Below are 20,125 nucleotides of genomic sequence, written 5' to 3' on the forward strand. Positions count from 1 at the left end.
ATTGTCTTCATCACCATTGCTTCTTGATCTTTTCTCGTCAGTATAAAATGCATTCCTAGACTAGATAAAGGATGAATGAATTAATGACAAAATGTTTAATATAATTTATGTTATGGCACCACACTTCCTGTATTTCTTGTATCAGTTTTCAATCAGCCATTATTAAACCCCATCTGTGTGTCTTCTTGTGTTCTAAACATACAGTTGCTTGTGTTTCTGCTCCTAATACTACAGTAGTAAAAAGAATCTGTGAGGATTGGGACTTCTGGGACACAACGTGTTTGTGTTTGACATCTGTAGAGGAAGTTATTCTGCCCAGAAAAAGGGTTCTCAGAAGATAGGTTATTTCCAGGGCAGAAGAAATTTTTTCCACAGTTCTTTCTGAACTGAGGGAAACATTTTAGAATCCCAGTTCTACCAAATACAGGGATTCACAATTATAAATGTGACATCTTACAACCTATCTAGTGAGCTCTTCTTTTTTAAGAAAGGTTTAATAGTGTGAAAGGTCTTTAGTACCAAGCTACTTTTTTCTGCTTCTATACTGCTGCTCCACATTTCAAAGAAATAACAATTAATCCTTAAATATGTGGGTGGATCACAAAAGTTCAAGTCTGACTCAACCACATGTCTTCTGAGTGAAATGTAAGTCCCAGTTGTGTGTACCAAAACCAACTTTTTTAGATCAAATGTGTTAATTGAATTTGTATGAAATGAATTCACAGTCTTACCTATAGCTGTAATGCATGCGTAAAAAAACACAAAACATCCTGAAGTCAGTGACCCAGGCTACAGCTAGGGATGTAATGATATGAAAATTTCATATCACAGTTATTGTGACTAAAATTATCACATCCATTTTCCAAATTATCAAAATGCAAAGCTTGTGGAAATTAAATGAGTTAAATATTGGTGGTGAACAGAATGCGGAAATGCTGCTAGTCTAGTCCACCACTCAGCCTTCTCCTGCACACAGCCCCGCCCCTTAAAGTTCCTGGTAATCTGGAAAGTACTACCTCCTAACGAGGAACTTCTTCGGGGTAAATTCGAGACCGGGGGAGGGTCAGTTACCAGGGTAATTTTCGGTGGAAACACACCAGGAACTTTGAAAGTTCAGGGTAATACAGAAAGTTCCTGCAAAAGTTCCTGCGGTGGGAGAGGGCCTACTATTGCAGTATTGTTGAAATGTGCTCAAAATGTTCAAAAAGTGCTTATACACACACTGAAATAATGGAATCAAGTTGTATTTTGAAAAAAACAAAATAAAACGCACAATGTACTTTCTGTTGGCAGAAACATTAAAATATTAACATGTAAACATCAAACATACAAATGTGCATTAAAGATGGCACCTTATGGCCATAAGAGAAATTTGCACTAGGGGTGAGAATTGATAGGATTTTATCAATATTAATGTGATTGTCGATTCTGCTTACCAGTCAAATTCCTTATCAATTCTCCTATTGATTCCTGAGTGTTTTTTTAGTGGGAACAAAAGTAGTTGGACAGGTCATAGTGGAGCTTGTTTGACCATTTTCCATATCAGATCATTCACAGTGTCACACATATACACCATTGTACACACACAAACAGAAAGTGAAACACAATCATATTTTCCTGAACTGTTTAATGAACAAATGTAAATATTCTGAAAGAATAAGGATTTTAAAACTTGTTAGTGTGATCTGATCCAGACTGGTCAGTGGTGGCACTCCTGGAGAGTGATAGACAAATTCCAACAGTGGCATATGGTCAAGTTACTCTGGAGGTCAGTTCATAAAGCCTCCTCTCCCTTGGTTTTTCCACATATCATGTGTCTGTAAAGTTGAGGCTCACTCATTTGGGCCCCATTTTAACTGGCATGAGTTTGACCTGAGTATCTATATTGAGACAGTTTCTCTGTCAGGTGAGGATCTGAAGCAGCGGGTTGTGCGCTCTCTCTCTCTCGCTGTGCACTTGGACCAGGTCTGTGCACTCAGACGGACTGGGTCCGCTCGGACAGATCAGGTCTGTGCTGGAGCCAGCTATCCCCAAACCTCCGGAGCGCTCGCCGTACAGGTGCCTTCAGCTATGTTTTCAGAGGCAAAATATTGCAGACTGAGCATGCACACCTGGAATGCCACTGCTTCTCCGAGAAATGAGCAGTATCACCGTGATTTCTGAAGTGCGGTAATCAAACATGGTTATCAGGATAATTAGAAATTAAGTGGTAGAACTAACCGTCGGAAGTTTATCGTTATACCAGTAATCGTTACATCCCTAGTTGCGGCATATACGTAACATAGCACAAAGCACATGCACATAACACTGCTTTATCTTTACCCAAAGACAATTCAGAACCAAGACAGTCCACTCAAGAATCACAGTCACATGGTTTCTCCATTGTCCAAACCCTTTAGGAGACTAACGCCAGTGCCATGCATTCCAATTGTATAAATTAAGTGTGATTTACAGCTGATTCTTTTGCCCTATAGTCACCCAAGGGTGATGGGTCCAAGATAAAATTGGACCCATTTGTCACATGTCCTTTGAGCGTTCTGACATTAAATGCCATTTGTCAGACTCATAGACCAAGAGAAAATTCACTGTTTGACACATGTCTCTGTCTCAGCAACTCAGTCTGTGAGATGTAACAACACAAACCTCATCAAAAGGTGAAAAAGTGAGCCAGAACACAACACAAATCATAATAGTAAGAATACAAAGCTATATCCCAGTAAAAACCAAAACATTAGTATATCAGTATTTAATTTAGACTATAGTCTACTCACGAATCCATCCACACAATATTTTCATGTTTTTCATACAGGCTGGCAGTTGCAAGTCTATTGGCATGGACTTCACTGATGGTTTACAAACACATTACACGCAACACAGTCAAGGGCAGATATTTTTGAGCATTTGAAAAATCAATTATGCATATGCTGCATATGCAGCCCTCTCACGATTGCCTCTACTCATAGAGTGATGCCAGTTATTTAACCAGTAAACCAAAGCTACATTTCCCTTTAATTGTTGTTCCTCCTTTTGTCTCTGCAAATTTTATCAGCTCCTATTTGTCCAACTCCTATTCTAATGCAATGTACACTGACGAAAAACTCAACCTGAAGAACTTCAGTTGGCTAAGACACCTGTGACATATGATCTGTATACCCAGAGTGCAGCCCTAGATGAATGCATGAAATATTATTTTCTTATTTTTCCCTTTTTCAGTCATTCATTTTGACATATGTATCCCACATGTTCAAATTGCAGCATTGGTGAAAATACAGCCAATCGGTGAGCACAACCCAGAGCTGTCTCTTTACCAATTCTGAGCACACACCACACCATCCTTTCTGATCTTTAATCTGCTCCTGCCTGCCACCCAGGTGCACCCAAACCATCACTCAACAACTCACTCTGTCACTTAACCAACTTCTGGAAGGAGCTTTCCTTAAGCAGACAAATGTGAGGCCATCAGCAATGCCCAGATGTGAATTGTTTTATCAACTGTCAGAATGTGAGCACTTAGTTGTTGCTACAGTGTCCCTGCAGCATGTCTGCTTCGCTGTCGGCCTGATATTTTAAATCCTGATCCAATCTGATGGCCGCAACATTTCAGCTCTCAAGAGACACTTTTCTTCCTATAACTTCCTCCAAGACAATTCCACAGCTACAAAAATGCTACAGAGGGAAAACACATATTCATAATACATTTCCACACCTGAAATCCCTCCCTTCCAACACACCTCTGAAGTAATTACATGCAAAAAGATGGAAGCTGCACACACTGTTTTGTGATTACATTCATCAGAATAAAGAGGAAACTCCTGTGTGATTAGCCCATGAAATGAATGACAGTATAAGCCCAGACATGATTTTTCCAGACATTAGCAACTTTGACGGCTCCAGCTTTCATGCTAAGGCGTTGTTAGGAGACAGTACAGTGTTGCGTACAGTACAGTACAGTACAGTACAGTACAGTGTATGCGTTTTCTTTTTATAGTGTCAGATCATAGTTCTTGTTATAACATAGTGTGACTTTTACTTCATCTCTGCACAAATAGTTTGAAACTGTTGGGCAAGTTTGAAAAATTAATTTCATCTATAGAGGCACTGGCTTAAAATAATTAATTTAGAAAAGTGATTTAGTGCCGTGGTTCTCAGTCCAGCATTTGCACCAAAGATCACAGGAAGGGTGCGCAACTTCACCCTTTTTCTCCACAGCCTGTTCAAGGTGGGAACGTTGAACTTTTGTCCACTTTGCTGTACACACTGTAAAGGACTAGAACCCACAAGACTGTTTGTTAGCAGAAAACAGGATTACCTTCATGATAAGGTAGGTGTTTTTGTAAACCAGTAACTTAAGTTAATTTAATGATGCTTGGATATTATCTACATCCTTTTGCTTTCTTTTGGTTTATTGTCTGTGTTTACCTGGTATAAAGCGATAGTGACTTCTGACTTACCACCACCTGCTGGATTGGAGTGTTACTAAACTTGCCTGGATGGTGATAGGGTGTCCGTAAAAGTATGAATGATTGATGTATTTGTCCTGTTCATCATGCCTGTACCATGTACCAAACTGTGGAGCCAATACTATGATGGTGTGAGACAAATACTGTGACACCTAATTATAAAACAACCAATTTAAATTTTGTTAAAGTGATACTAAAAACTGAACAATAAATAGTATTATATGGATTATGATGAAAAACACTACTAATATGAATAAAATCAGCAAATTCATAAAGATCTGTATTTTATAGATATTCTATAATACATCCCACTTTGAAAGCTTCTTGGGTCTTCATACATTTATGATGAAGCAGACTCAAATGTCACGGATCACTCTTCATCACAAAATTTGTGCAAAGAAAATTTTAATGACACTATTCAGAGGTCTTCACTCTGTCCTTTAGTTAAATTCTTCCAAACCTTGCTCATTTTCAATCGCTCAAACATGAGTCATTACATCATTCCATTCAGAACCACTGGACTCTTACAGGAGCAGTAAAACAATAAAATAAAACCTCTGCCTCAGTCAGTTAATTTGCTTGTACTAGCATTAAATACAAAATAATGCACTGAAACCACAGTGACACTACATGGTCTGTAGAACTGTTCTTTTGTCTGCAAATTCTGGTAAGGCGCTTCAGGGGACTAAAGCACCCTGTGGGATAGTACTGCTTGACAGTGTGCTTGAACAGGTACTCATTTTGAAGAGTGGCTTTCAGAGTTTAAGCAAACCAAGCCTTCTGGATCCTCATATGGTTCTGCAGAAGCATCTTGTGATTCTCTGATACACGGATTTCTGTGAACTACTCCTGTCACACATCCATACATGAAACTGTAGATGGGGTTAGACTCAGAACAAGGGTCAAGTTTTAAAGTTATGCATAATGAACTAGAAGCACTCGGAGAGCGCAGACCTCCGCCAAGGCTGATCAGTGGCCCCCCCCGTGGACCCCCCACCCCCGATCACCCCCAAAATTTAATCATTTCTTCCTTATCCCATTTCCAACAAACCCTGAAAATTTCATCTCAATCTGTCCATAACTTTTTGAGTTATGTTGCACACTAATGGACAGACAAACAAACAAACAAACCCTGGCAAAAATATAACCTCCTTGGCAGAGGTAATAATGTGGACGCTGTGAGAAACAGACACATTTTTCAGTGACAGACACCTGTACCATAATTGTGGTCATAGAGTTACACTAACAAAACGGGATTCTGTCATGAAGTTTACCTGTGCTTACTAACAATGCCTCGCCTGTTTATGTAACTTCACTACTGGAACTAATGTTAGCATTCATTTGTATTGGATTAGCAGTATATTGCCGGTAAGCTAGTCTGCTAGGTAACCAAATATGCACTAGTCTGTTTGATCATAAAAATTCAGAAAAAGTTCTGCATAATTAAAGGAGTGGCCATTGTGGCTGAAAGGTGAGTCCGTCTCAGTTTTCCATGCTGTTTACTAGCATTTTACTAGTGTTAGCAATGCTGTTGAGTCTGACATTCAGGGTCTTTGTTTATTAAATAAAAGTTTTTTTCCCTTGACAAGCAGCTTTGTTCTAGTTGTATTTAAGGAGTGACACTGACAAGACCATCAGATAATTCTGATTTTTTTTTTTTTTTTTTTTTTTTTTTTTTTTTAAGGTGTACTGGAGTTTCATTGCAATAACCAGTGTGACTTCACTGTATTAACTGATGTTAGCATGAATTCTTCTTAGCATGAATTATTTGAGCTTTCAGCAAGCCTGCTAATCAGCTCAGGTAGCCATAATTAGTGTGTTTGTACATTTTACATCTTTCACATCATTTCTGTCTAATACAAATATGTGTTAATATTTATTAAATAGCTGGAATTATTCGGTGGTGTTTAACAGCACACTTTTAGTTGGAATGTTTGGTGTTTTCAGTAAGCTATCACTAGCTTGGTCAGCCTTATACTGTAGGTCACAACTCTACATCTTCCACCTTATACAATCAGAGGTAGTGGTGGGCAAATCGATTCTGTGGTATCGCTATATCAATACTCACACAGTACTCATTTGAGTATCGACTACGCTAATAAACTATCTATATTAATTAATAAATGCAAAATAAAAGCACCTGTGTCACGTCTGAATCTTATAGGGTAACTTACTTCAAGGTTTTATACTGACACCCCCCCAGCAGCATAAAATTGAACTAGTCTGTCCATGTCATGTGACCAGAAGTGCAGCGATTAGCTGTTTTTAGCCTACTGCCAACAGTTCAGTCTGCAGCTGCGTGTCTCGGAAAGGAGAGCATGGCTGAGAGAAAGAGAAGTGTATGGTGGGCGTCAGTGGTGGCTGCTCATCTTTCAGAGAGGGGAAGCTCATTGTCGGCTTACATCAAAAAAATTGTCAAGTAATTTAAACATAAATTCGGCCCTCCATTCCTTTTTAAGAAAATGGTCAGTGACCTTATCGTACCAAGTAGGCGTCTTGTCAGGTGTTGATCTGCCCTGCTGTTTAATTCAAAGTTTCTCCTCATAAAGAAGACTATCAAATGGCTTTGCCAAAATTAGGTATACACCATTAGCAGTCTGCCACCATGTGCACCTTGCTAGATAGCTAGTTCACTCCAACCTAGCCAACGGTATGACTGATTTAACTATCTACAAAACGATATTAAACTCGAACAAGAAATGATTAAATTATGTAACTGAAACAAGAAATCGATGAAATTATGTTAAGTTGAAACAAGGAAGTACAATGAGTGTGTTTTATTTACTGTGCAAGAAATGAACAAGTAATTTCATAGTGGTTTCTCAATTTCACAGCAGCATGCGCGATGGTATTAAACTGTCAAGTGAAGGAGTAGCTCTCAAAATAGCGGTCAATCAAACGGGATTTAGCCTTTCAACTGATCCTCCAATCAGCACATGGAATCCCCAGTGTCCAGCCCGACCGAGCTCCGCCCACAGCTCCATTCACTCCCAGAGACGCTGGGCGTCCGGGGGCGGGACAACATCATGGCATTTATCCAATTACCGTCCAGTTTTGAGGCAATGAAAAAAAACTGTTCCATGAAGTCCCATTGAAGCCCATAGACGCCAGGCTTCTACGGGCAAATGCACTGACCATAGACCGTATGAGAAAACAGTGCAAAGGGAATGTATAAGAAGTGAACAACATTGAGTCCGTTGATGTGTGATAAAGCTGATTCTGAATGAACTCGTCTGTGAGATGAACATGTTCTAACACATTTGTAGTCAATGAAATGTCAACACAACCAAACATATTTGACCATTTAATTTTCGTAATTTTAGGGGAAGCTGGGCTTCCCTTGCAGTCTATGAGAAATCGCCTCTGGTGGGTGTACTTTTCATCCATAGTTAAAACTACCCAAAGTGTAGTCTGTGTAGTAAAAATGTACAACACTGCAGCAACACAAGCAACCTTTTTAAACACCTGAAAATTAGCCCAGTTCTGTCAGAATTGCAGCCAATTTTATTGTTTTCTAACTTCGTTCTGTTATAAAAATGTGAAATGTGTAGATCTTGTTAAAAAAAAAAAAAGGTCTTTGGAGTTGTAACCATTTCATTGTATTCAATGAATACATTCAAATTACGTTCTGTTTTTTTTTTTGTGTGTGTGTGTATTATTTCTTTATTTTTATTTAGTTCATATGTGTGGGCTAATTATTTATTACTTCTGTGTTTCATTTTGACATTTTAATTTAATTCATACTTATATTCATTTGTGTTTCATTTTTATATTTTAATTCATATTTATTTTAATTATTTATTATATATGTGTTTTTCTAAATTTATTTCATTGCTTAAAAAAATGACCACCAAAGTTTATTCACATTAAAGCTGTTAAACGGACAGTATTTGTCATGTGAGATGTCATTTAAGTGTAACATTTTACTTAAAAAAAAAATCACTGAAAGTATCTGAATCAGGTATTGAATATATGCCAAAAAAGTAATCAGTATTGTATCAAATCATAAAGTATGGTATCGCCTAGCACTATTTAGAGGCACCTGCCTCAAAAAAAACAAGATGGTCTTAACACTGAACTGAGGGCTTCAAAACAGTCACTATTCATATACAGTCTATGGTTTCATATCATACTAGACTCTGCTGTGTCATACCTCATACTTCAGACATTGTGGCTTATGGAAGCAGACATAGCACAGGTGTTACTGATAACATGAACTATGGCTCTGTTCCAGGTAGATGCTCCAGGGGGCCACTCTGATGAAATAGCACACAATTCCTGAAAACCTGAAACTGATGCACCTGCAACTGATGTAACTATTTATAGTGATATCAATCACAACTGTGTGTTTTCTGCTTTTTTAAGCTTTTGTGTTAAAAATGCCTATCCTGGAACAAAGTCATCCTATCTAAAACCCCTCACTGGAGCAGCGTTATGCTGACTTTGGTTTAATGTAAACAGAGAAAAGCAGCATAATGAGGGATCATCAATGGAGAGGGATATTTGTTTAGAAAGAGCTTCTGCCTGCTTTTTGTTGTGAGGTTGTAAAAATTAGATCATACTATCACAGAGAATAATCAAAAGTTTATATTGCCCTAAACAAAATTTAGAGCTAAGGTCTATTGGTCCTCATATAGGAGGGTAAATGGTAAGCTGCACCTGTGTGACCTCTTACCTCCTTAAAAGGTGTATTAAAGCAGCATATGACATTCGTCACCAATTTTTCAACAAATGTGTAAAACCCAAATGATAGCCTAAGTATCACAAATCCATATGTAAACAAACAGACTGCTTGGGACGGAGTCAACTTTGATGTTGTTCACTGTGAGGGAAGTGATTCAGGTGCATAATCACGGAAAGACTAACGGATTCGTGATACTTAGGCTACCACTTGAGTTTTACACATTTGATGAAAAATTGGTGATGAACATCATACGCTGCTTTAAGCATATTAACAAAGATATCCAAGACAAACCAAAATGAAAAGTAAAACAGATATAATGGATGTTTATTTTTTACCTATAAAGCTTTGGAATTAATCGCTTTACTCTTTTGGTGTCATGTGGGTTGAAGGGGCTTTACTTACATAGCAAGGGCTCCATGAAAAAAAAACAAAAAAACATCAGGAACCAATGATTTAATACATTCTGTGAAATACAAAACTGAGATATAATACCATATAGTACAAATACAGTCTCAAGAATGAACAAGTGAATGCATTTTCAATCATCATCTCTACACATACAACAGAGATCCATTCAAATGCAGCTGTCAAAACTGATTCATGAATGACTCTCTCCAAATAACATTATAATAATGTAATAGTCAGAGTTCAATTGCTTGTGGAAGACATCCTGCTGCAGAAACCATGATATGGAAGACAGCCACACCGAGGTATCTATGCCAACAATGCTGCGTTGCATTTCAATGTGTCTGTGCATATGTGTGTGATGGAGTAATCCAACAGGGATTTTCTGTTACAGTCTTCATCATCACTTGAAGTCAAACCTCAGGCCAAATGGGTGTTTACTGTACTTTCTCTGACCCCCAACCCACAGTTTTGGTCTCATTTAGCAGGGGTTATTTTGCATTTAGAATGCATGGATAGATAGAAAACATGTGTACATGATTTTTCTTACAAACATGGTTGCATGGATACATAAAAGCATTTTTGTATAGTGTAGGGCTGAATAATATACAAAAACAGAAAACAGAAAAATATATAAATTTGAGTTACAATTTATAGTCAAAGTGATGTTTTGTCTTTTTTTTTTTTTTTTTTTAATTTTCAAGCATTTCTGAAGCAGCATTATCCTTCATTCACTTTGACTTTATATAAAAAAAAATACAGCTAAATGCAATGTGGAAATTTTACATGGTTATACTGCAGTTCCTACATACTCTGCACTGCCATTATTAAAGTACCAAATGAGGGAGCATATCAGAAGAATAGTGTTCATCCCTTTAGGACAGTTTGACTTGTAGAATCAAGGCTAAAGTTCATTAAAACTGTGCTTCTGTTGACATGTAGTGGCCTAACACCTCACTAATACACTATTCCTTTTCCTTTAATTTGTCATTTTGCCTGTACATTCAGATGCAGCTGCCAAAATTGATGCACAAGTGACTGGTGTTGCAGTAGCAACATTCCTCTCAACAAAATATCTAAAAACAACAAAATAATAATGCCTGTGGAAGACATTCTGCTGCTGAACCCAAGATATGCAAGACAGTCACATATTGTGGTATGTACACCAACAGGGCTGTGCTGAATTTCAATATGTGTGTCTGTGTGTGAAGGAGTGGGACTGCTGCTATCTCCATCATCACTGCAAGTCAAACCTCAGGCCAAATGGGTATATATTTCTCTATCACTGCACCCCCCCTCCATTTCCTTGTGTGTTTAGACCAGGGGCTGTTTTATGCATGGATGCGTACACTATGTAACATAAATACATATACATATTCATACTGTACAAAGGGATGCAGATACATATAATCAGTGCTGTACACATGATTAATTCCACTGGTATTTAAACGTTTGTGAGTCTTTCCCTCTCTCTCTCTCTCTCTCTCTCTCTCTCTCTCTCTCTCTCTCTCTCTCTCTCTCTCTCTGTGTGTGTGTGTGTGTGTGTGTGTGTGTGTGTGTGTGTGTGTGTGTGTTTTCACATGGGCCAAAACATACTACCCTTTAAACAATGACAACATTTGCATTTATAGAGCACTCTAATATTTCTCCTCTAGGCCAGTGATTTTTTTTTTTACTCAAATGTCTGTGTAACAGGGATCACAATCATACTGTTTAACCTCAGCTTCAGGTACAAGTATCCATCAGACTTCATTAACAACCCATTTGTTTGCAGCTCCAAAGCTGTGACCACCAGTCATCAGCAGCTACTCAGTCAGTGATTAGACAAAGCCAAAATCCATTAATTGGACTGAAACAACCCACAGAGTATAATAATTACAATTCCCATTGCCATTTCAGTATCTAATAAATTCAAGCTGCATCAACAATAACATCAATCAATCCTGTGCCAGTTTTCAGACAGGAAATACACCCAAATTCTGCAAATCAATCGTCCAAAGAAAGCAGATGACAATAATAATGATGACAGTGTGGGATTGAGAAGGTGGAGTCATGAAGTACTTTATTATAAAAAATGATGGCAAAGCTCAAGCTTCAGGAGGTTATTGATCTTACACTGAAATTCACAAAGATATGATGCTGGCAAATGATCTGAAACATGTCATGAGTGGCTCTTCATCATTTTGATCTTGTTTGTTTTTCTAAATGACAGTTTGCTGGAAAGCGTGGTGCATTTCAGCGCCAGTCAGTACCTGAATTATGCAGCCTGCTGATCAGAATATTGGGGGCTATACTTAGTTTGATCCCTGCCACAAGCCTTAAAGCTCCCCAGTCCTATATTGTAGTATCCTATATCTGATGTGCGTGTGCGAGGTGTAAGTGCAGCCTAGCCCTTTGGATAATAATAATCAAGAGGGGATTGATAGAAATAACTTACCCCGAAGGTGACAGTGTCTTCTCCTTGAAATATTGGGATGAACTTATCTCCACGGAAAATTTCGGACTGGTTTAGTGGACGAAAACGACACAACACCTTAATATTGCATTCAGCGTTAGCATCAGCCATTATGGGAGGGGAAAAAATAGTGATCGCGATTCCAAAAGATTATTACTAGAGAACCTTTCTTCGGAGAAAACCTGGACGCAGCCTTAGACCACCGGCTTTACCCACATGCAGAGCGAGGCTGGCAGGAGAAGCATTTGGAATAATGTGCAACTACGAGTTTTGGGAGATATTAGACTGAATAACCAGTAAAAATCTAAACACGTGAGAGTGTGTTTTAAAGTGGATAAAAACTAAACGCAGGAGAAGCAGAGAGGGCGGAGAGCAGACGGAAGAGTTGAAATGTGGAGTATATTCCAAACTGGTCCGATGGTCGGTGGAGTCTGGAGAGAGAAGGAGGCTGCAGGCTGTTGAGAAACATGCTTTGCATCACTGTCATCCCCCCCCCCCCCCCCACTCTCTCTCTCTCTCTCTCTCTCTCTCTCTCTCTCTCTCTCTCTCTCTCTCTCTCTCTCTCTCTCACCGGGGGCGTGGTTAGGGAGCGACTCGAATCCTCTCTCATCAGCACCACTGAGCACAGGGACCGAGGCCCGGACGGAGAAGATCTCTGACTCTGCTTGGAATTCTTGACACCACAGTCGATTGCTCTGACCTCAGCAGCAGAAAAAAAAGTTGTGAGAGTTTTAGTTTTAACCATAGTCAAGTTGGAACCGCTGTAACGCACAGGCTATTGCAAAACAGATTTTGAGATATTTTCTCCAACTGTTTTTAAGGAAAACATCCCACTCTTTTTCAGGCTATGTCTCCACCAGACTGGTCGCCATGGCAATGCTGTTTTGCATGACTGCTGCTGAGAAGCACCATGGGAATCAAACATTAGCAAGCGCCCAGAGGTTTACAGTTCTCCAGATTCTGCCTTGCATTTGAAGGCACCAATACAGGGAGGATAGACAAGATGATAATTTATGTCTCCATGACACGTTGCATGCAACTTTCAAACTATAAGTCTTGTGTTAATCCTAACAAGTTGTTAGGCATAATAAACTTTATTTGTATAACACCTTTTAAAGAATGTTAGAAAGTGGTTCCCAGAGGCCCAGCAGTCTACATACAACAGGAAATAATACAAAAAAAAAAAAAAAAAAAAACTTAATGGGGTGTGAAAAAAGATAGACAATAGGTGATTTAAAAGACGATCCAGAGGTAGCCTGTTTAATCTCAACAAATTATCCCAAAACTTTAACGCTGTGCTCTGGCTCATCGCCATAGTGAGCATTAGACCTGGAAGTCACAACTTAAACAGCCCACTACAAGCTGAATTACAAAGAAATAGAAAAGACACTGCAGAGAGTGTGTTTTATTTTGTTTATGAATGAATAAAAAGGCATTTCCTTTGAAAGATTCAGCTTCTATGTAATATGACAGATTGAATAGAATATTAACACAATACATTTTCAGTGACTGAATGATGTTAGATATGGAGAACAGTTAGATTCTCCTCTACCTTCTCATATTCTTTTTATTTGTGGTTCTGGTTACGACTCATTTGTTAAAGTGACCAAATGAGCCAGAATTAAACATTAACATTGTCTCACAGTTGTATTATGTACCTAAATGGCTATATCAACAGCAGAGTGATTCATCTTCTCAATCAACAATCTCCTGTCGACTGTTTGAGAGATGTAGTCGGACCTTTAGCGCCACCGTGTGACTAGTCTGTTACAACAAATGAACAATTTGTTTATTAAAGTAAAGATAAACCAGCTTTGCTGTTTTGACATATCGAGTAGTAAAATCACTGGATATGGATAAAGCACTTTACTAAAAAAACAATAGAAAACGGTGCTGAACCTTAGTAAATTGCATTGGTCAACAGGACCGCATGCGTCGCGGAGCGTCAACGTTATTGGGGTGTTTGTTTTATTCGTTTGTAGGCCGTCAGTTAGTTTACCAGAGCGGTATCAAGGAAAGCACCGCCCATCCATGTACGCCGCTAACATAAACCTAACGGACACGCTTGTCAAACGGAACCAGTCACCACATCAGCCTCCACCGGCTGAGAGACTGCTGGGTCATCTGTCGTTAGCTTTTGTTATACTTCGATACTCTTTATCTACAATAGACGCGTTTTAACGGTTGTCCTTGCAGTATTTCCTGATTTTTTGGCCCTGACGTTGCTACTCACTGACAATGGCTGATCCGAAATACGCAAACTTGCCAGGAATTGTAAGTGGCTAACGCTAGTCAGATTAGCTAGTTTTCTATTTGGCCATGTTAGCTAAAAGCCATGGTAGCTAGGTTAGCTAATATCCATGTCTGACTTATTGTTTTTTGCGAGTTCATTAAGCTTTTGTATGCTCAGTTGCTAATTTTTCAGCTGAAGCGGTGTGTTGTAATTTGACAATAACCACTGCAGAAGGGGGGTTAGACGTTACGTATTCTTGAAGAGACCGGGGCGTTGGCCAGGCTAAGTGCTGTAAACTGAAAATGACTTATTATTTGCATATTTTTTCTAATAGGCTTTTAACGAGCCCGATGTCTATGAGACCGGTGACCTTCCAGAAGATGACCAGGCTCAGTTTGAGTCGGTAAGTGGATGCTTTTTAATCCAGTTGTATGGTATTTAGCATAATACAGGCTAACGTAACGTCAGTGTAAGCTAAGTAACAACTGTTTATGTTGTCCATTGTGATTAACGTGTTTGTCTTTATTGTTAACTAATCATTTATTGTTAATTATCCGTGTTCCTATCACTTGTAACCTTCTAAATCAGTGGTTTTAGGTTTGAAGTGGTGAAGTTATGCAATTATGAATTCTCATATGAAGTGAGTCAAGATTCAGTAATACTTCATCTGATATGAAGTAAACGTTTACATAGTTTGTTAACATTATATTGTATAAAACTTATGTTTCCGGCAAAAGTGCTTGTGTGATTTGTTCCTAATTTAAGTGCAAATGTGTCCTTTTCACGTTGGAACTTATTTTCCACATACTCTATGCTGCTTATACGCTCTGCAAGGAGAGAAGGACAGTAAGGAAGGGTGAATGAATGTAAATGTTATCTCGGTCCCATATCATTTCAAATTATTATTTATAAGACGGAGCAATAACATCTGCTTTGTACATGTTGCAGTTTTCAACAGTGCTTTTGGTGGGCACATTGTAATTGGCATTCTCCCTTCCATGTTTCCATATTCGCTCTTCCCATACCCTTGCCCCTTGCATTTGACTCTTCCCCACCCCTCCTGGAACTCTAGTTTGTACAAGTAAGACTGGCTCAATTTTCCTTTAAGTGAGCTTATGGCCATGCCTTCTTGCATGTTTTGTTAAATTTCATATCAACTTTTCCTACCTGTTCTGACTGGGATGAAATGAGAAATGGATCAGTAAAACTCTGGAATTTACCAACTTTCGATTGTTTTGAAATGCAAGTATTTTCCTCCTATTTGTGTTGCTCATTAAAATCTTATAAGGGTATGTAATGATGCTGAGTATTTTCCATCACTTTAATTCCCTCTTTCACTGAGTCATTTTGAGTAAACACTGAAGACTTAACTCTGAGTGTGTGGCAATGACAGGAGAAAGAATTGTTGTCAGTTTGTTTTTTAGCTTGTCTCTTTTTAATCTTTCTCCATGTTCTAACAATAGCTTTCTGGCTAACTGCGCTATTCTGACTAACTGGATGTCAAAGGCCTCTGTCCACTGTGCATTAACTGTGGTTTGTCATGTCAGACTTCTGTTTCATAAATTGTAGTCATGTGTCAATTCATGTCTGATTGGGGAAAAAATGCAGTCCATGACCACCATTTGGGGTTGGTGATGAGATATCTTTACAAATGCCTAGGACAACCCAAACCTGCACAGTGTTCAAGGACCTCAACTCAGATACACTTAATCAGTTGCTTGAGTTTATTCTTGCAGATCGTATTGGCTCAGGATCAAACTGCATGTTTAGAAGTCATTCTGGCTGAATGATTTATAATGTCTATTAGAGATGCACCGATTGCGATTTTCAGGACTGATATCCTGTTTTCCTTCTGATAATCAGTAGCATACACAAACATTTTTGTAACTTGTTTTTAATGAAGCTCTGACTGTTCAATAACTGTTACATTTTCTCCAAAACTGCACTAGTTTACAGGATCTTCACTTATTCATCCATAAATATCAAAATTAGGTACTTTGTGTCACTGCACAGACCGTTTTTGTGCAAGTGCATCCTAATTTTACATATCATTATTAGGTCAAGACTGTAGCAGATGAGCTCACTTTACCAGCCTGATATTAATACAGCAAAGACATGTTGTCAACGGATTGTTTCACTTGGTCAGTCACCTCCTAGTCGCCAATTTGATATTGTGTCGTTGTCACTCTGATGAACTCCCTCACTGATAAAATGTAGGTGTATGACTGTGACATCATTGTCTATGTCTGTGCACGACAAAAATAGATGTGAGACCAACCAATAGTGCTACATTTTGTCAAAAGATACCTTGGCTTTAATATTCATTGCTAACAATGCACAAATTAAAAAACTGAATTTTAAGCACAAACGTGTATTTTCTGATCTTAATATCTAAGTGGCTCAAAAGTATTGAAGTTTAGTACTCAGCCCTACTGACTGACTCATGATCAGTCATCATGATCACATTGAAAGCTGTCTGATTCCAGTCACTGATCAGTCGATGCATCTCTGATATGTATGTCTGTAACAAAATGTCTTTTAGTAGTGTTTAGACTAGTAAGTCTAGTCGTTTTTAACCATCTTTAACCTTCATTTGTGCTCTTTAAAAAACACCAGTTTTCTGCATCCAATATAATGCTATGAGACCAATAATGCCCAGCTTTAGTGCATATGATTTCAGTGCATTATAAAGTATAATATGGTGCAATTTTATATATATATATAAAAAAACTGTGGTGTTTGTGTACCATCTCCCATTCACAAGGGAAGAGAGAAAGAACTCGAGACATCATGAGCTTTGAAAGTGTCTCCAGGGTTTTCAGCTCTAAGAACACTGCTTTCTTTCTTATCTCTCCCTGACCCTGGCCAACTGTTCCTGTTGTGTGCATGGCATGTGATAACCACATTAATCTGTGTTGTCTCTCTCTCTCCCAACCTTCTTTCTCTCCCTTTGCTCTTCCGTTACTTTCTCTAACTCTTTGGAAACCCAAGGAGCTGGTAAGAGCCTGACTAACTCTCCTCCTCTTCCTCCTCCTCCCCCTCATGATATCAATGTCAGTGTCTTATGTTTTGTTTGTTTAATTGTTGTGTTGTTTTTTATATTTTACTGTGTGAGCATTCATTTATCCTGTGTGTTGGTGTTTTAATCCTACCCATGGTCATAGGTCCATCATAAATGAACATCATAAGGAAGTTTAATCCAGTGATCCTGGTAATGCATGCTCTCCTGAATCACTAATCAAAATTCTTCATCAAGGAAAATGCTGTTGCCATTTTCATTCATTTAACACACAACCTGATATCAGAAAGTTGGGACGCTGTAGAAAGCACAGAAAAACACAAAGCAATGATTTCAGCATGTTCATTGACTCATTTTTCATTGCAGACAGTATCACAGGATGTTTCATGATTTGTCAGGTCCCTATTATTTTCTTTCTAATTATCCATCCAGGCCTGATGGGATGAAAAGGGTGGGATGAAAAGGGTTATACAAGTCTAGAAATTGGTAAAAAATGTATAGTATAATATAACTCAAAACAATCTGTAACAACTGATTGCAGAAAATCTGGGAGAGAAAATTTCACTTTTTAAGATGGGTACACAACTGAAGGTTCGTGGACTTGTTGATCCACCAACCATTTCCTCATTCACAATGAAAATAAAAGGATTTACACAGTTTTTCATCTTTGGAAAATCATTCAAATGTGACAAAAGCACAACTGAAAAACAGTAACAGTTATTAAAGGTACTAAAACCTCTGACTTGTTTGTCATATATTGTAGGGGTTTTTTTGTACTTCAGGTGTTTAAGTTAATAAGTAATTTGGATGGGTTTAAAAAAAAACCTAATCATTTCAAAGAAAGACATTAGTTATGTGCATTTTTAATGTGTAATTATTTGATAATTGTAAAGTAAGTAAAGTAAAGTAAATTTTATTTATAGAGCACTTTTCACAGACAGAGTCACAAAGTGCTTTATCAATTCAAATCAGAATCAAATTAAGTTTACAGAGACTGATTGTCATGATTAAGTGGCCTCTAGCTCCTTGTCATCTTGCAAAAGTGCAAAATGCAGGTTGCAAAAGATTATTTGGTGGTCCATCATGTGGAACATGTATTATGGTCCATCACATAGAGGCTGCTTTTGTACCAAATCATAACCACCTGTTGTCATTGTATCAGCAGTTTTGTATCACATCAGAATTCATTTTTGTTATTATTCTAATATTTCATTACCAGTCCAAAACTGTCCTCCCCCAGCTTTTTGGTAGATGTTGCTAACCTGAATGGCAGGAATGAATGCACATCCACAAGTAAATTAACTGAGGATAAGGTGATCATATCTTCATAGCATTGATGGTGAAATATAATCAAAGTAAATTTTAGGAATAATTTGTTTTCCATGCCATCCCAACTTTTCCTGGTCTTAGGCTGTAATAGACAGATGATTAACATTTTCTAATGAGTTAAACCTTCGGTTGATCAAGGTTATTCTTACAAAATCACTCAGGTGTACTACTACATAATTAAATCTGTGATCTTACTAATTTGACTCTTGTCTGCTAGTAGCAATTTTGTTGAAATCCTCTAGCTCTCCCTGAAGACAGCTACACATGTTAGAGACTGTCATAATTGATAGTTAGCAGGGCTTTAATTTGTGCAGGTATCTGAGCTTGGTAAGCAATCGTACCCCTGTTAAAGTCAGCCACATAATTTTGGGTAATTTTAATCATATTTGTGGGCAGTGATCAAGTGTAGGATCAGATCTCACCAACCTGTTAAGCCTGCCTTAGGTTTGGAGACTTTGAGCTCTTGGTCTTAGTGAGCCAAGGCCTTTTTTTTTAAAGTCTGTGGTGTCTCTATAGTCTTTGACATCATTATCCTTTTGTTTGTATACTCAACGGAGTTAACTGTTGGTGTTTCAATGACAGGAGGAGCTCTGCAGTGATAGTGTGGAGAGGATCGTGGTCAACCCCAACGCAGCCTACGACAAGTTCAAAGACAAGCACGTTAACACAAAAGGACTTGGTCAGTTAATAAGCATGTACATCTCTTTCAGCTCATCTTCTGGGATGATCTATTAATGACTAACTTATGAAGGTAGTACAGAAAAAGCAACTTGCTGTTAAGTGAACAGGAAACAGTCCAAAGTAATTGCAAATACTAGCGATATTACAGTAATCTTTTCCTACCGAAATGTTCTGATATGCAACATTTGAGGCATCTACTGTTGAAATTTATTTATAATCACATGTTCACACCACAGCAATGAAATTCCAGAGTACAAGATCCACTCTCTCTATGTCTGTAGGGAAACATTTGTCCATTACTACACTTAAAAGGTTAGTCTTAAAATATGACATTGTGCCAAAATTATTATATGTACAATGGGATTGCTTAAAGTATACGTTTTAAATTTTAAAATAAAGAGCTAGAGCAGTATTTGGAGTACACATTTAGGATTTTGAAGATCTAGTGAACTTATAAAATGTTTTTGTGTTTTGATGTTTTCCCAATAAAATCCATGACCTAAACTGAGAGCAAAAGAGAATATAACTAGCTTTTGAAAGTACAAGACTATCAGCTTGCATTAAAAGTTTCCATTCTGGTCTGTCCATTTGGTGATTTCAAATGCCAAATTTACAACTCAGACTGGTCCTTATTGTTTTTGTGTGCTTTTTTCTTCTTTCTCTTACCTGCCATTTGTGTCCTATTTCACAGACTTCTCAGACAGAATCAGTAAAAGCAGAAGAGTGGGCTATGAGTCGGGAGATTTTGAAATTGTGAGTACATTCTGTTCAGCAGAGATTCATTAACTACTGTGTTCTCTTTATAGAGGTTATTTAATTTTCCATTTGCATTTTCTGATAAGCTCAGGAGTCTGTTGTT

At 38.0% G+C, this 20,125-nt stretch overlaps 2 protein-coding genes across 8 annotated transcripts in view; one reads left to right on the forward strand and one right to left on the reverse strand.

Moving 5' to 3' along the window:
• The window catches only part of kif5ab (kinesin family member 5A, b), a 142,079-nt gene extending 129,612 nt beyond the window's left edge, over window positions 1-12,467 (reverse strand). For all 6 annotated transcript variants that reach the window (XM_030134310.1, XM_030134314.1, XM_030134311.1 and 3 more), the window contains exon 1: window positions 11,987-12,467. In XM_030134310.1, the coding sequence (XP_029990170.1) occupies window positions 11,987-12,115 (129 nt within the window). In that variant the 5' untranslated portion in view covers window positions 12,116-12,467. The remainder of the gene's footprint in view (window positions 1-11,986) is intronic.
• A 1,610-nt stretch (window positions 12,468-14,077) lies between these two features.
• The window catches only part of dctn2 (dynactin 2 (p50)), a 29,131-nt gene continuing 23,083 nt past the window's right edge, over window positions 14,078-20,125 (forward strand). Inside the window, exons 1-5 of one of the 2 annotated variants that reach the window (XM_030134172.1) lie at window positions 14,078-14,278; window positions 14,572-14,640; window positions 17,229-17,234; window positions 19,168-19,264; window positions 19,958-20,019. In XM_030134172.1, coding sequence (XP_029990032.1) covers window positions 14,243-14,278; window positions 14,572-14,640; window positions 17,229-17,234; window positions 19,168-19,264; window positions 19,958-20,019 — 270 coding nt within the window. In that variant the 5' untranslated portion in view covers window positions 14,078-14,242. The remainder of the gene's footprint in view (window positions 14,279-14,571; window positions 14,641-17,228; window positions 17,235-19,167; window positions 19,265-19,957; window positions 20,020-20,125) is intronic. The other variant, XM_030134173.1, reaches the window with a different exon arrangement.

The sequence above is a fragment of the Sphaeramia orbicularis genome, chromosome 5, assembly GCF_902148855.1.
Source record: "Sphaeramia orbicularis chromosome 5, fSphaOr1.1, whole genome shotgun sequence".
Taxonomy (NCBI): Eukaryota; Metazoa; Chordata; class Actinopteri; order Kurtiformes; family Apogonidae; genus Sphaeramia; species Sphaeramia orbicularis.